At 41.7% G+C, this 18360-nt stretch overlaps 1 protein-coding gene across 1 annotated transcript in view; it reads right to left on the minus strand.

Moving 5' to 3' along the window:
* Positions 1–18360, minus strand: part of atp2a2b (ATPase sarcoplasmic/endoplasmic reticulum Ca2+ transporting 2b) — an 84111-nt gene that overhangs the window by 23988 nt on the left and 41763 nt on the right. Inside the window, exons 7-10 of the mRNA XM_034192961.1 lie at positions 16035–16120; positions 7495–7650; positions 7283–7424; positions 6236–6402 (exon numbers count right to left, since the gene is read on the minus strand). Coding sequence (XP_034048852.1) covers positions 6236–6402; positions 7283–7424; positions 7495–7650; positions 16035–16120 — 551 coding nt within the window. The remainder of the gene's footprint in view (positions 1–6235; positions 6403–7282; positions 7425–7494; positions 7651–16034; positions 16121–18360) is intronic.

An 18360-nucleotide genomic window follows, 5' to 3' on the forward strand; every position in this document is an offset into this window, starting at 1 on the left:
ACCTGTCAGCTGCCTCTGGGGTCCCACCTACCAACAAAGATAAGTAGGACTCCTTCAGCTTAACGGCATCCCTTATGTCCGGTGTCCACCACCGGGTTCGGGGATTGCCGCTGCGACAGGCACCAGAGACCTTGCGACCACAGCTACGAGCAGCCGCATCGACAATGGAGGTGGAGAATATGGTCCACTCGGACTCCATGTCTCCAACTTCCCCCGGGATCTGGGAGAAGCTCTCCCGGAGGTGGGAGTTGAAGACCTCGCTGGTCTTCACACACACACAAAACCCCTGGCAAAAATTATGGAATCACCGGCCTCGGAGGATGTTCATTCAGTTGTTTAATTTTGCAGAAAAAAAGCAGATCACAGACATAACGCAAAACTAACGTAATTTCAAATGGCAACTTTCTGGCTTTAAGAAACACTATAAGAAAATAGGAAAACAAATTTGTGGCAGTCAGTAACGGTTACTTTTTTAGACCAAGCAGAGGGAAAAAAAATATGGAATCACTCAATTCTGAGGAAAAAATTATGAAATCATGAAAAACAAAAGAACGCTCCAACACATCACTAGTATTTTGTTGCACCACCTCTGGCTTTTATAACAGCTTGCAGTCTCTGAGGCATGGACTTAATGAGTGACAAACAGTACTCTTCATCAATCTGGCTCCAACTTTCTCTGATTGCTGTTGCCAGATCAGCTTTGCAGGTTGGAGCCTTGTCATGGACCATTTTCTTCAACTTCCAAAGATTTTCAATTGGATTAAGATCCGGACTATTTGCAGGCCATGACACTGACCCTATGTGTCTTTTTGCAAGGAATGTTTTCACAGTTTTTGCTCTATGGCAAGATGCATTATCATCTTGAAGAATTATTTCATCATCCCCAAACATCCTTTCAATTGATGGGATAAGAAAAGTGTCCAAAATATCAACGTAAACTTGTGCATTTATTGATGATGTAATGACAGCCTTCTCCCCAGTGCCTTTACCTGACATGCAGCCCCATATCATCAATGACTGTGGAAATTTACATGTTCTCTTCAGGCAGGCATCTTTATAAATCTCATTGGAACGGCACCAAACAAAAGTTCCAGCATCATCACCTTGCCCAATGCAGATTCAAGATTCATCACTGAATATGACTTTCATCCAGTCATCCACAGTCCATGATTGCTTTTCCTTAGCCCATTGTAACCTTGTTTTTTTCTGTTTAGGTGTTAATGGTGGCTTTCGTTTAGCTTTTCTGTATGTAAATCCCATTTCCTTTAGGCAGTTTCTTACAGTTCGGTCACAGACGTTGACTCCAGTTTCCTCCCATTTGTTCCTCATTTGTTTTGTTGTGCATTTCCAATTTTTGAGACATATTGCTTTAAGTTTTCTGTCTTGACGCTTTGATGTCTTCCTTGGTCTACCAGTATGTTTGCCTTTAATAACCTTCCCATGTTTGTATTTGGTCCAGAGTTTAGACACAGCTGACTGTGAACAACCAACATCTTTTGCAACATTGCGTGATGATTTACCCTCTTTTAAAAGTTTGATAATCCTCTCCTTTGTTTCAATTGACATCTCTCGTGTTGGACCCATGATTCATGTCAGTCTACTTGGTGCAACAGCTCTCCAAGGTGTGATCACTCCTTTTTAGATGCAGACTAACGAGCAGATCTGATTTGATGCAGGTGTTAGTTTTGGGGATGAAAATTTACAGGGTGATTCCATAATTTGTTCCTCAGAATTGAGAGAGTCCATATTTTTTTTCCCCTCTGCTTGGTCTAAAAAAGTAACCATTACTGACTGCCACAATTTTTTTTCTTGATTTCTTATAGTGTTTCTTAAAGCCAGAAAGTTGCCATTTGAAATGACTTTAGTTTTGTGTCATGTCTGTGATCTGCTTTTTTTCTACAAAATTAAACAACTGAATGAACATCCTCCGAGGCCGGTGATTCCATAATTTTTGCCAGGGGTTGTATACACACACACACACACACACACACACACACACACACACACACACACACACACACACACATATATATGGAAACAAATTTTGACAAAAATCCATATGCAAATGCTGGTTTTACAGCACTGAACTACACTTCAGTATGTGCATAGTATAAATAACTGCCCCACATTTAAACATTTTGGTGATTGTAAACACATTTTAACTGCATGAATAGAATTATTGGAGATGCACCTGAGCACTGGATGTCGATGACTGGTACAAGTGCTGTGGGCTTTGGGGCTCGCTGTTCCTCTTTCGCGATGTGGACCCGGGAAGATTAGTCTGTTTAATATTAATTTGATGACATGTTTCTTTGTCTTGCATTGTTCTTCCAAGGTTTTGTTAATGAACTATGAACATAGCGTGCAGAGGGCTTTACCAGGGAGCTCAACCTTGCGGATGAATTCAGTGAGTCTTGCTTTTGTCCCGTAAATGTCCACCTCCTGCTCCAAACATGTCCACTTTTTTTTAACACCACTATCAATGTCTTTAATGCTGTCTTTGTCCTATCTCTTGTAAAGACTTAGCTCGACAGCTCAAACTTGCAGAAAATCAAAATGTCCATGCATATGAGGAAAGATTTAACTCGAATGGATGACTGACGCTGCACACCCCCCCAAATTTTCTCAGATTTACACTGACCTCAGAAATGGCCCTGAAAAATTCTGAAATCCGCTGATGTGCAGAAAATTCTCATCCCTGAGAATGGACTAACACAAGTGTTAAAAGTCACGGAATTACTAAACTGTCAAGATTAGAAACACACAAGCACTCGGTTCTCCAAAGTGTCACACTCACCATAAATGAGAAGCAGAGAGATGAATGAAAACAGAAATATATGAATAAAATAATGAGCTGCACTCGCCTCAAGCATCAGCTAGCTTGGTCTCAAATGCAGATGCATATGTAAAAAATTTAAAGACATATTTGCAGCTGTACCATGAGCAGTCTATTCCAACACCACAGCTTGGATGTGACATATGTCAAAACTCAGGATGCTCCCACAGCAATTCTAAAACTGTCCAGAAGTTTGTTGTGTCAATTATCGGGTATTAAGACCTTTCATTATGTTTCAAGAGTGCACAATGCAATTTTGACTTGAGAAAAAGAAATCGTGTGGAATTCAAAGAGGGAAGTAACAACAGACAGAGTGAGAGATAAAAATCAGTTAACACAAGGTCAGTTATGCAACTCTATGATGGTTCTGCTGCAAGTGAATGCTGCATACTGATCAGCATGCAGCTTGACAAGGAGAGGGAGGAGAGCAGAGTGAGGAGGGCATTCAGACAGAGCAGCAGCACTGACAACCATCGAGGGATCAGAGGCAGAAGCTACCAAGAACAACAGAAAACTGGGGGGGGGGGGGGGGGGGGGGCATGCATACATGCACTTTAACACAAACTAAGCAACCCAGTCCACATCACTGCTAATGCTGCAGAATGGAGTGAGCACACACACGTCCATGTCCTGTCCTCTCAGCCAGCTCTCTTTTTTCTCCATCTCACAATGAGCTTTACTTGAAGCGTAGGCTCCCCGCTGAGGAGGTACCATCAGCACAGATTACTAGAGCCACTTTCGTAAGTATGTACCGAACAAATTAGTGCAACAATGTTCATCCCTGATTTCACTTGCGGGGAATTACTCCGCTCCTCTTTCCATGACAAAAACTCCTGTAACAGTGGAATGTGCCATTAATTTCCAAACTGGACGCTGTGTTTTATTCGGGACGTCCTCTGACTAGCACAGGAATTGCGGAAGACGTGGACATCAGCACTTTTTCGGCACATTGAGACAGACGTGCGGAGGAATTCGGCGCGTCACAGTGGAGCCGCATGGAGCAAAGCAATGCCGTGATGAAGCCTCACAGGACATGTTCTGGCATGTCCAGGCTCATCCACAATTTCTCGGTTAGTCACACGACTGAAAACCCACCGACAGCCGTCTGAAAGCCATCTCAAAGCCGTCCTGTGAGACCAACACGGAGGTGGTTTTGTGCCGCGCCATGAACGGCTCAGTGGTGCATCCGTCCGCTTTTCTTTCCATGAAAAAAACTCCTGTAACAGTGGAATGTGCCGAAAAAGTACTGATGACCACGTCTCCTGCCATTTTTGTGTAAGTCAGATGACGTCTCGGATCAACAAAGCCTTCACGTTGGAAATGATCTGGTTGTTTCAGCGGAGTTTGAGCCTGTCGATCGGCGCTCGGAGTGCGCCGCGCTGTCAGCAGCTGTGGGCGGTCTTTAAACCGGCTGAAGCACTCCTTAATCTGTGTAATCCCCATAAAAATTGTCCCTGAAAGCCATCTGAATTTTCCGAATGGTGTCCACCTGGAGGTCTCTCACAGTTTCTGGAAAAATTTGCAGCAAAGCTCCAAATCGTTCAGACATTTTATTCGCAATAAAAATGTGACGAGAGGGGTGGACCACTGCTCACACACAGCCTGCTCACAGGCGAATGACGCAACCGACAGGCGTGAAAAAAAACTCACGCATGCGCACCAAGGTTCAAGCTTGGCTGACGCAATCACACATGATTCAAATCCATATGGTTTTTGAAAAAAATAAAAAGGTCGGATACTTTTCTAACAGACCTGGTATGTCACAGAAGTCTAAAATGAGTTGTGTCATATTTAAATTACGTTGACAAGAGAATTTCTATGAGCAGTTACAAAATTATGGGTCTTTGAGAATGTTTCACGAAAGACATAAATCTGCATAACACCTTTAATAATTATCTTATCTGTTTGTGAGTTTAAGGCCCTGTCACACCGTGACAAATTTGCCTACGTATGCCAACTGCATTAAAAATGCTGGCATACATCTAATAAGTTGCGCAGCTGTCACACCATGGTGATGTATCCAGCGTGTGCTGTCAGCACACATGCACTGCGTTGGCATTGCATAGTACGATGCGTGTCGGAACAGTTAAGCCTGGCTTTTGTTTGGCAGGTGGTGCATGGTAATACTGACAAGCACGTCATCAAGCGCACGTACGCTGTTGCGTGGCCTCAGCCCTTCCACACAGATGCCAAACAGAGTAATTTAACTTTTTTTTTTTATTTTATTTTTGTCTTGGTCGACCATGCGCTTTATTTTCAGCACGGGAAGAGTTGAGTGATGCCTGTGATAAACGCTAATGTGAATGGATGAGGCACTGTAACTCAGCTTTTAAAATGAGTTAATTTTTCTTGTTTATCCGGAAGAATCACAACCCTGATGAACTATGCGGCATTCATTTATTCCCAGCTCTGACACCTTTCTACTCAGCATTTTAAGAAACTGTTGAGATCTATGACACATTTTGAGAAATATCATATTTACACAGTATTATATGTTTAACAAGTGCAATGTTAATGCGCTCTGTGCATGAGCATGCAAATATCAAACCCCCCCCACACCTTCTTCCCATGACACTTCCACCCTCCTGTGGATGGCTTCATATCCACATACTATCTGGTGCAGATACTGTGCTTCATTGTTCTTTCACCTGCCCTCTTTCACGAGGGTGTCGCAACAATCCTCTCAGATTTTCAGAACTGGAAACAAAGGTCTGACCATGACAACAGCCATTTCAAGTTCTTCATGCAAACACTCCCACAAACCACTTTCCTGCTCACGAGTTAGCATTTAACAATCAGAGTGCACGGGTAAAAACCCCAGATGCCTCTCTACCAACTAATACAGTCAATTATGCTCAAAGAAATACACAACTAAGCCATTAGGACTCTGCGAGGGTGGACGTTTGCGACTGTGGACAGCATGTTTTCTGTTAGTGATTAAATTTTAGATTAAAGCAATAACTCAGCTTCATCACCTGCACACATCGATTAGATGACACTACGTCAGCTGTTTAAAGGTTGCTGTAAGCCACTTCACTCAGTCATTCTCCTGGATGCAATCATATTCTGATAGGACAAAATGCACTTTAATTTCACTGCAGCTGCCCCACTCATGTTTTCAAATCAACTCACGTGGTGGGAACCATTTGGCACATCTGGTCAGAGCATTTGTGTTGGTGTGGTGGCAGGAATTTTAAATAATGAAGACTAATCCAGAGTAACTGTGGAAAGGTAGGAGTGGTTGAATGTGCTACAGCAGTGACTGACGCTGAATCATCACATAAAACTGTCATATCTGATGTGTGAATGCAAACATGAAATGCACAACACATCTCTCCTTAAGATCATGACAACATAGAGCGTTTCCTCTGTCTGTGCTACCGTCAACACTTCTCTCACCCTGCACACAGACATCTGATTGGTGGTCAGCGTGCCGGTCTTGTCAGAGCAGATGACGGAGGTACAACCAAGGGTCTCCACAGAGGGTAGACTGCGGACGATGGCATTCTTTTTGGCCATGCGGCGAGTTCCCAGAGCCAAGCAAGTGGTAATAACAGCAGGAAGGCCTGAAATGGAAGCAGACAGAAATTAAAAGACAAAGACACATGAGAGGAGAAAGACACTTTACATCTCTGTAAGTCAACTCAAACAACAAAAGTACCATAGTTTCCAGACAATATGTCACACCAGAGTATTCACTGCAAGAGTCATGGGCGGTGGAGGAGGCATAGAAGTCACAGTTTATAAAACATTTTTTTGAAATGTGGCACTACCACTTCATGCAACAAGAAGGAGAATGAATTTAATCTGCACATTCTTTCCTTGTAAAACAAACGCTGCATTAGCAAGCAGATGTTAACAGGCTGATTTTATTTTACAGGGCACAAAGAACTCAAGACTAAACTGATTCTTGTTACCACTGAACACATACAAACACCAAAGCAACGCTACACGTGCACCTCACTAAATATAAACAAACATCTAAAAACTCTGTACATAGTTAGCCTTGCCTTAGCATAGTCATCCTCATTCACTGGAGTTCTGGTTGTCCAACAAAGTCCAATCAACTCGAATGCATAGTATCCTGAAGGTTATAGGCTGGTTACAGTTCGAGCGCTATGTTTATTCAAGAGTGAGGTCTTTCAGTTTGGGAGTATGGTTTCTTTTCACTAGCTATAACCCAGAATGTCGTTCTTTTAGATCTTCCCATTTTACTGCAGTTGACATTCAGCTTAATGATGCAATACCACCATCTTTTGCTCCGGAGACTGAATCAGACACAAGGCATCAGTAAACACAAGTTGCAGGACAGACCAAACAAGTATCAAATTGGGGGGTTGACGTGTAGTCTGGAAAGCACGGTACAGCTCTTTGCTTCTGAATCAGAGAGTTAATTAAACCAACTACTCAAGCAGAGGGGTACTTTACTGCAATGGTAAAGTTTACCTTCAGGAATTGCAGCAACAGCAAGCGCTACGGCAATCTTGAAGTAGTAGACAGCCCCTCGGATCCATGAACCTCCATGGACGGGATCATTGAAATGTCCAATATTGATGATCCACACAGCAATGCAGATCAGTGAAATAACCTTGAAGAGTATAAATGTTAAAATGTAATAACATAAGTGAGAAGCCAGGACACAGAATAACTGATACTACCTTTGACAGCTGCTGGCCGAACTCATCCAGTTTCTGTTGCAGTGGTGTGCGCTCTTGTTCTGTTGAGGCCATTTCATCTCGAATTTTGCCAATCTCTGTGTTGCCACCAGTGGCTACCACCACACCCAAAGCCTTACCAGCTGCAATGTTTGTGCCCTAAACATTTGAATCAGACAAGTACAAAAAACAAATCAATATCATGGATCGAGCTTTGTGCACAGGCACAAACTACTTAACCATTATTTAAGAATGTATAATGAAAGAAACACTTATACAGAAAACAAAGATGTCTTGGTCCACTGACAATTGAGACGGTATACAATAGGATGATTGTATGAAGCACCTTGGAGTGACTTATGTTGTGATTTGGCGCGATGCAAATTAATTGAACCGATTGTTCAGAGGGTTTAAGCAATTGTAGTTTAGAATTTGATTTCTGTTTTAGCTGTCTGGTTCTGGAATGCTGTCTAGTATCCCTAAGCAGGTTGGGCCCTTGATGCACACAGAAATACAAGGAATCAAATATGCAATCAGCAGCAGAGGTGATGGCCAAGTGGTTACTGCACTTGGTTTCAGTGTGGAAGGTTCCCGGTTCAAACCTCACCCCTGCCATATTTCTCCATGTAATATGGAGGTGCATCAGGAAGGGCATCTGGCGTAAAACATGTGCCAATTCAACATGCACATCCACCTCGGATCTGCTGTGGCGACCTCGAGTGAAAAACAAGGGAGCAGCTGAAGGGACTTACTAAAGCATTAAGCACATCAATTTTATTGTGTGTGTGTGTATATATGTATATATATATATAAAAAATTTGAATGAATAACATTTCAAATTTGATTTCCCATCTTGTCATTTGGCCTGAAACATAAAAATTAATGTGCCAACACTGCAAAGCCTCAACAAAATAGTTTATGAAGGCAGACAATATGTCCTTGAATGTCTAGGCATACAATGCATCCGTAAAGTATTCAATGTTTCACTTTTTCCACATTTTGTTATGTTACAGCCTTATTCCAAAATGGATGAAATTAATTTATTTATACCCCCTCAAAATTCTACATACAATACCTCACAAAGACAATGTGGAAAAACTTATTTTTAGTTTTAGTTTTTTGCAAATTAACATAATATTCACATGTACACAGGTATTCACAGCCTTCGACTATCAATCAATCAATCAACTTTTTTCTTGTATAGCGCCAAATCACAACAAACAGTTGCCCCAAGGCGCTCCACATTGCAAGGCAAGGCCATACAATAATTATGAAACACAGTCTACGTCTAAAGCAACATAACCAAGGGATGGTCCAGGGTCACCCGATCCAGCCCTAACTATAAGCCTTAGCGAAAAGGAAAGTTTTAAGCCTAATCTTAAAAGTAGAGAGGGTATCTGTCTCCCTGATCTGAATTGGGAGCTGGTTCCACAGGAGAGGAGCCTGAAAGCTGAAGGCTCTGCCTCCCATTCTACTCTTACAAACCCTAGGAACTACAAGTAAGCCCGCAGTCTGAGAGCGAAGCGCTCTAATGGGGTAATATGGTACTACGAGGTCCCTAAGATAAGATGGGACCTGATTATTCAAAACCTTATAAGTAAGAAGAAGAATTTTAAATTCTATTCTAGCATTAACAGGAAGCCAATGAAGGGAGGCCAACACGGGTGAGATATGCTCTCTCCTGCTAGTCCCCGTCAGTACTCTAGCTGCAGCATTCTGAACCAACTGAAGGCTTTTTAGGGAACTTTTAGGACAACCTGATAATAATGAATTACAATAGTCCAGCCTAGAGGAAATAAATGCATGAATTAGTTTTTCAGCATCACTCTGAGACAAGACCTTTCTGATTTTAGAGATATTGCGTAAATGCAAAAAGGCAGTCCTACATATTTGTTTAATATGCGCTTTGAATGACATATCCTGATCAAAAATAACTCCAAGATTTCTCACAGTATTACTAGAGATCAGGGAAATGCCATCCAGAGTAACGATCTGGTTAGACACCATGCTTCTAAGATTTGTGGGGCCAAGTACAATAACTTCAGTTTTATCTGAGTTTAAAAGCAGGAAATTAGAGGTCATCCATGTCTTTATGTCTGTAAGACAATCCTGCAGTTTAGCTAACTGGTGCGTATCCTCTGGCTTCATGGATAGATAAAGCTGGGTATCATCTGCGTAACAATGAAAATTTAAGCAATACCGTCTAATAATACTGCCCAAGGGAAGCATGTATAAAGTGAATAAAATTGGTCCTAGCACAGAACCTTGTGGAACTCCATAATTAACTTTAGTCTGTGAAGAAGATTCCCCATTTACATGAACAAACTGTAATCTATTAGACAAATATGATTCAAACCACCGCAGCGCAATGCCTTTAATACCTATGACATGCTCTAATCTCTGTAATAAAATTTTATGGTCAACAGTATCAAAAGCAGCACTGAGGTCCAACAGAACAAGCACAGAGATAAGTCCACTGTCCGAAGCCATAAGAAGATCATTTGTAACCTTCACTAATGCTGTTTCTGTACTATGATGAATTCTAAAACCTGACTGAAACTCTTCAAATAGACCATTCCTCTGCAGGTGATCAGTAGCTGTTTTACAACTACCCTCTCAAGAATCTTTGAGAGAAAAGGAAGGTTGGAGATTGGCCTATAATTAGCTAAGATAGCTGGGTCAAGTGATGGCTTTTTAAGTAATGGTTTAATTACTGCCACCTTAAAGGCCTGTGGTACATAACCAACTAACAAAGATAGATTGATCATATTTAAGATTGAAGCATTAAATAATGGTAGGACTTCCTTGAGCAGCCTGGCAGGAATGGGGTCTAATAAGCATGTTGATGGTTTGGATGAAGTAACTAATGAAAATAACTCAGACAGAACAATCGGAGAGAAAGAGTCTAACCAAATACCGGCATCACTGAAAGCAGCCAAAGATAACGATACATCTTTGGGATGGTTATGAGTAATTTTTTCTCTAATAGTCAAAATTTTGTTAGCAAAGAAAGTCATGAAGTCATTACTAGTTAAAGTTAATGGAATACTCAGCTCAATAGAGCTCTGACTCTTTGTCAGCCTGGCTACAGTGCTGAAAAGAAACCTGGGGTTGTTCTTATTTTCTTCAATTAGTGATGAGTAGAAAGATGTCCTAGCTTCACGAAGGGCTTTCTTATAGAGCAACAAACTCTTTTTCCAGGCTAAGTGAAGATCTTCTAAATTAGTGAGACGCCATTTCCTCTCCAACTTACGGGTTATCAGCTTTAAGCTACGAGTTTGTGAGTTATACCACGGAGTCAGACACTTCTGATTTAAAGCTCTCTTTTTCAGAGGAGCTACAGCATCCAAGTTGTCTTCAATGAGGATGTAAAACTATTGACAAGATACTCTAACTCCCTTACAGAGTTTAGGTAGCTACTCTGCTCTGTGTTGGTATATGACATTAGAGAACATAAAGAAGGAATCATATCCTTAAACCTAGTTACAGCGCTTTCTGAAAGACTTCTAGTGTAATGAAACTTATTCCCCACTGCAGGGTAGTCCATCAGGGTAAATGTAATGTTATTAAAAAATGATCAGACAAAAGGGAGTTTCAGGGAATACTGTTAAGTCTTCTATTTCCATACCATAAGTCAGAACAAGATCTAAAATATGATTAAAGTGGTGGGTGGACTCATTTACTTTTTGAGCAAAGCCGATAGAGTCTAATAATAGATTAAATGCAGTGTTGAGGCTGTCATTCTCAGCATCTGTGTGGATGTTAAAATCGCCCACTATAATTATCTTATCTGAGCTAAGCACTAAGTCAGACAAAAGGTCTGAAAATTCACAGAGAAACTCACAGTAACGACCAGGTGGACGATAGATAATAACAAATAAAACTGGTTTTTGGGACTTCCAATTTGGATGGACAAGACTAAGAGACAAGCTTCAAATGAATTAAAGCTCTGTCTAGGTTTTTGATTAATTAATAAGCTGGAATGGAAGATTGCTGCTAATCCTCCGCCCCGGCCCGTGCTACGAGCATTCTGACAGTTAGTGTGACTCGGGGGTGTTGACTCATTTAAACTAACATATTCATCCTGCTGTAACCAAGTTTCTGTTAGGCAGAATAAATCAATACGTTGATCAATTATTATATCATTTACCAACAGGGACTTAGAAGAAAGAGACCTAATGTTTAATAGACCACATTTAACTGTTTTAGTCTGTGGTGCAATTGAAGGTGCTATATTATTTTTTCTTTTTGAATTTTTATGCTTAAATAGATTTTTGCTAGTTATTGGTGGTCTGGGAGCAGGCACCGTCTCTACGGGGATGGGGTAATAGGGGGAGAGAAGCTGCAGAGAGGTGTATAAGACCACAGCTCTGCCTCCTGGTCCCAACGCTAGACAGTCACAGTTTGGAGGATCCCAAAAAATTGGCCAGATTTCTAGAAATGAGAGCTGCTCCCTCTAAAGTGGGATGGATGCCGTCTCTCCTAACAAGACCAGGTTTTCCCCAGAAGCTTTGCCAATTATCAATGAAGCCCACCTCATTTTTTGGACACCACTCAGACAGCCAGCAATTCAAGGAGAACATGCGGCTAAACATGTCACTCCCGGTCTGATTGGGGAGGGGCCCAGAGAAAACAACAGAGTCCGACATTGTTTTTGCAAAGTTACACACCGATTCAATGTTAATTTTAGTGACCTCCGATTGGCGTAACCGAGTGTCATTACTGCCGACGTGAATTACAATCTTACCAAATTTACGCTTAGCCTTAGCCAGCAATTTCAAATGTCCTTCGATGTCGCCTGCTCTGGCCCCCGGAAGACAATTGACAATGGTTGCTGGTGTCGCTAACTTCACATTTCTCAAAACAGAGTCGCCAATAACCAGAGTTTGATCCTCGGCGAGTGTATCGTCGAGTGGGGAAAAACGGTTAGAGATGTGAACGGGTTGACGGTGTACACGGGGCTTCTGTTTAGGGCTACGTTTCCTCCTCACAGTCACCCAGTCAGCCTGCCTTCCCGACTGCACGGGGTCTGCCAGGGGGGAACTAACGGCGGCTAAGTTACCTTGGTCCGCACCGACTACAGGGGCCTGGCTAGCTGTAGAATTTTCCACGGTGCGGAGCCGAGCCTCCAATTCGCCCAGCCTGGCCTCCAAAGCTACGAATAAGCTGCACTTATTACAAGTACCGTTACTGCTAAAAGAGGCCGAGGAATAACTAAACATTTCACACCCAGAGCAGAAAAGTACGGGAGAGACAGGAGAAGCCGCCATGCTAAAACGGCTAAGAGCTAGTAGCTACGCTAAGCTAGCGGATTCCCAAACAGGGAATCCGACACTAGACAGGCTGTGGAGCAGCACAGGCAACGCACGACAACAGTGCTAAAACAAAATAAAAATCCACTAGACAGGCTGTGGAGCAGCACAGGTAACGCACAACAACAGTGCTAAAAAATAAAATAAAAATAAAAATCCACTGGACAGGCTGTGGAGCAGCACAGGCAACGCACGACAACAGTGCTAAAACAAAATAAAAATCCACTGGACAGGCTGTGGAGCAGCACAGGTAACGCACGACAACAGTGCTAAATCAAAATCCACTGGACAGGCTGTGGAGCAGCACAGGTAACGCACGACAACAGTGCTAAAACAAAATAAAAATCCACTAGACAGGCTGTGGAGCAGCACAGGTAACGCACAACAACAGTGCTAAAAAATAAAATAAAATAAAAATAAAAATCCACTGGACAGGCTGTGGAGCAGCACAGGCAACGCACGACAACAGTGCTAAAACAAAATAAAAATCCACTAGATAGGCTGTGGAGCAGCACAGGTAACGCACGACAACAGCGCTAAATAAAAATCCACTGGACAGGCTGTGGAGCAGCACAGGTAACACACGACAACAGCGCCAAAAAAAAATAAAATAAAAATAAAAATAAAAATCCACTGGACAGGCTGTGGAGCAGCACAGGTAACGCACGACAACAGTGGTAAAAAATAAAATAAAAATCCACTGGACAGGCTGTGGAGCAGCACAGGTAACGCACGACAACAGTGCTAAAAAATAAAATAAAAATCCACTGGACAGGCTGTGGAGCAGCACAGGTAACGCACGACAACAGTGCTAAAAAAAAATAAAATAATAATAATAATAAAATAAAAATCCACTGGACAGGCTGCGGAGCAGCACAGGTAACGCACGACAACAGCGCCAAAAAAAAAAAAAAAAATAAAAATAAAAATCCACTGGACAGGCTGTGGAGCAGCACAGGTAACGCACGACAACAGTGGTAAAAAATAAAATAAAAATCCACTGGACAGGCTGTGGAGCAGCACAGGTAACGCACGACAACAGTGCTAAAAAATAAAATAAAAATCCACTGGACAGGCTGTGGAGCAGCACAGGTAACGCACGACAACAGTGCTAAAAAAAAAAAATAAATAATAATAATAATAATAAAATAAAAATCCACTGGACAGGCTGCGGAGCAGCACAGGTAACACACGACAACAGTGGTAAAAAATAAAATAAAAATCCACTAGACAGGCTGTGGAGCAGCACAGGTAACACACGACAACAGTGCTAAAAAAAAAAAATAAATAAAAATCAAAATCCACTGGACAGGCTGTGGAGCAGCACAGGTAACGCACGACAACAGTGCCAAAAAACAAAACAAAAATCCACTGAACAGGCTGTGGAGCAGCGCAGGTAACACACGACAACAGTGCCAAAAAATAAAATAAAAATCCACTGGACAGGCTGTGGAGCAGCACAGGTAACACACGACAACAGTGGTAAAAAATAAAATAAAAATCCACTGGACAGGCTGTGGAACAGCACAGGTAACGCACGACAACAGTGCTAAAAAATAAAATAAAAATCCACTGAACAGGCTGTGGAGCAGCACAGGTAACGCACGACAACAGTGCTAAAAATAAAATAAAAATCCACTGGACAGGCTGTGGAGCAGCACAGGCAACGCACGACAACAGCGCTAAAATAAAATAAAAATCCACTGAACAGGCTGTGGAGCAGCACAGGTAACACACGACAACAGTGCTAAAAAATAAAATAAAATCCACTGAACAGGCTGTGGAGCAGCACAGGTAACACATGACAACAGCGCTAAAAATAAAATAAAAATCCACTGAACAGGCTGTGGAGCAGCACAGGTAACACATGACAACAGTGCTAAAAAATAAAATAAAAATCCACTGAACAGGCTGTGGAGCAGCACAGGTAACACACGACAACAGTGCTAAAAAATAAAATAAAAATCCACTGAACAGGCTGTGGAGCAGCACAGGTAACGCACGACAACAGTGCTAAAAAATAAAATAAAAATCCACTGAACAGGCTGTGGAGCAGCACAGGTAACGCACGACAACAGTGCTAAAAAATAAAATAAAAATCCACTGGACAGGCTGTGGAGCAGCACAGGTAACACACGACAACAGTGCTAAATAAAATAAAATCCACTAGGCAAGCTGTGGAGCAGCACGACAACAGTGCTAAAAAATAAAACAAAAATAAAAACGAAAGCGTTAGCAAGCTAGTTAGCCTGCCAACGCTGATGAAGGCCAGCTGATAAAAGAGCTCCGTCGCGATGCTTCGACCGTTAGAGGTCTTCCTTAGGCGTTGGAGCACGGTGAAAAAGTTAAAAAAAGTAAAAAAGTAAAAAAGTCTTGAAAAAGACTGTTAATTCAAAGAACTCAAACAGCTCAGTTCAAACAGCTAACAGATACAGCAGAACACCGCTGTGCTCCGGAACAGGAAGTCAACTGATGAAACTCCATCCACACGACTAGTCAGGATTGAGGAAAAGATGAATACAGCAGTGTACAGAGACATCCTGGAGTGCCCCAGCCATAGTCCAGACCTGAATCTGATCTGAAAATGGCTGTGCACTGACGCTCCCCATCCAACCTGATGGAGCCTGAGAGGTGCTGCAATGAGGAGTGGGTAAAACAGCCCAAAGATAGGTGGACCAAGCTTGTGACATCATATTTAAGATGACTTGAAGCTGTAATTACTGCATGACGCATGACCAAAGTATTGAGCAGGCGTAAATACTTGTGTACATGTGATTTCTTCATTTTTTTAAATAAATTTGCAAAAATTTAAAAAAGACATTTTTTATTTTGTTATTATGGGGTGTTGTGAGTAGAATTTTGAGGGAAAAATTGAATTTACTCTACTTTGGAATAAGGCTGTAACATAAAATGTGGAAAAGTGAAGCACTGTGAATACTTTTCAGATGTACTGTACACTTTTATTACATGTTTCCGTGCATGCACAAGAAACTCAAGGCAATGGTGTGAAATCATTATTCATCATTTTCAAAAAGCTGTCACTCTGAAATGGCAAAATGAATAATCAGGGAAATGGTGGGAGAAACAACAATAATGGGGTATATGAAACAGAAGACAGGAGAACATTGTTTTGCTTATTGGCTGTAGTTGGAGACACAAAAGATTAATAGATAAAATAAGTTTGGTGCTTTTTAGTGTTTAAAAGTCACAATGATGGTGGGAGTAACTCACAGAAAAGAGCATGTTCTTCTTGTCCTGGTTGACAGCACGTGGATCAGGTACCGGATCAGTGTGTTTGATCACAGAAACAGACTCTCCTGCAAGAAGAGGAGACAAAAGATGTGAGGGACACATTGAGAAAAGGTCAAAGTGATAGCTGTGATGGTCGCCAGATATTAGTGCACATGTGGAGCAAACCCGACTATTACCAAATAAATTCCACTGTCTGCCAAGCAATGCATCTGGAAGTTGAACATAATCAAGAGTGCAAAAGACTACAATAATCTGATGGAGTAGGTCGTGGATCATCTGACAGGCGGTATGGCCATGAATGGGGAAGAGGAGAGGGGAGGGAAAATAGCTCAAACACCAAAATATCCCATGGAATTTGCTACCAATTAAGGTAGCAGCACAAGGTAAGAGATTAAACTCTTCTTTGCTCACATTTTCCCCTCTTTCCGGTTCTGCACTTCTCCATCTACATCGCTGTCCAATTAAGCAGCAAGCACAGACGTATACATTTATCATGTTTCCAGTTCTTTCTACCTTGTGTTATGGCACTGACTGTGCAGGCATGACTGCAGAGTAAAATGAGGGCATGTGCATCAAAAGGAGTTCATCAAAAATAACATGTCTGCTGTGGAGGCAGAGTAAAGAAAAAAACAAAAACACGTAAATCCTGGCCTATGAGACATCTACGGGGTGCATTTGCACTGTGTCATCTCTGAGGCTCATTTACTATAGTTTACATCCATCAACATACACAGTGAACATGAACTATTAATCACTTCAATAGTTCCTGAGCACTAGCTCTGATATCTGCAATTCAAATCAATTTTATTTATATAGCGCCAAATCACAACAAACAGTCGCCCCAAGGCACTTTATATTGTAAGGCAAAAGCCATACAATAATTACAGAAAAACCCCAACGTTCAAAACGACCCCCTATGAGCAAGCACTTGGCGACAGTGGGAAGGAAAACTCCCTTTTAACAGGAAGAAACCTCCAGCAGAACCAGGCTCAGGGAGAGGCCTTCTTCTGCTGGGACTGGTTGGGGCTGAGGGGAGAGAATCAGGAAAAAGACATGCTGTGGAAGAGCAGAGATCAATCACCAATGATTAAAAGCAGAGTGGTGCATACAGAGCAAAAGAGGTGAATAAAAAGAAACACTGGGTGCATCATGGGAACCCCCCCCCAGCACTCTAAGTCTATAGCAGCATAACTAAGGGATGGTTCAGGGTCACCTGATCTAGCCTTAACTATAAGCTTTGTCAAAAAGGAAAGTTTTAAGTTTAACCATAAAAGTAGAGAGGGTGTCTGTCTCCCTAATCCGAATTGGGAGCTGGTTCCACAGGAGAGGAGCCTGAAAGCTGAAGGCTCTGCCTCCCATTCTACTCTTAAAAACCCTAGGAACTACAAGTAAGCCTGCAGTCTGAGAGCGAAGCGCTCTATTGGGGTGATATGGTACTATGAGGTCCCTAAGATAAGATGGGACCTGATTATTCAAAACCTTATAAGTAAGAAGAAGAATTTTAAATTCTATTCTGGAATTAACAGGGAGCCAATGAAGAGAAGCCAATATGGGTGAAATATGTTCTCTCCTTCTAGTCCCTGTCAGTACTCTAGCTGCAGCATTTTGAATTAACTGAAGGCTTTTCAGGGAACTTTTAGGACAACCTGATAATAATGAATTACAATAGTCCAGCCTAGAAGAAATAAATGCATGAATTAGCTTTTCAGCTAATTCTTTCTAATTTTAGAGATATTGCGCAAATGCAAAAAAGCAGTCCTACATATTTGCTTAATATGCGCATTGAAGGACATATCCTGATCAAAAATGACTTCTCACAGTATTACTGGAGGTCAGGGTAATGCCATCCAGATTAAGGATCTGGTTAGACACCATGTTTCTAAGATTTGTGGGGCCAAGTACAATAACTTCAGTTTTATCTGAATTTAAAAGCAGGAAATTAGAGGTCATCCATGTCTTTATGTCTGAAAGACATTCCTGCAGTTTAACTAATGGGTGTGTGTCCTCTGGCTTCATGGATAGATAAAGCTGGGTATCATCTGCGTAACAATGAAAATTTAAGCAATGCTTTCTAATAATACTGCCTAAGGGAAGCATGTATAAAGTGAATAAAATCAGTCCTAGCGCAGAACCTTGTGGAACTCCATAATTAACCTTAGTCCGTGAAGAAGACTCCCCATTTACATGAACAAATTGTAATCTATTAGATAAACATGATTCAAACCACTGCAGCGCAGTGCCTTTAATACCTACGGCATGCTCTAATCTCTGTAATAAAATTTTATGGTCAACAGTATCAAAAGCT

The sequence above is a fragment of the Thalassophryne amazonica genome, chromosome 17 (assembly GCF_902500255.1).
Source record: "Thalassophryne amazonica chromosome 17, fThaAma1.1, whole genome shotgun sequence".
In the NCBI taxonomy this organism is placed as follows: Eukaryota; Metazoa; Chordata; class Actinopteri; order Batrachoidiformes; family Batrachoididae; genus Thalassophryne; species Thalassophryne amazonica.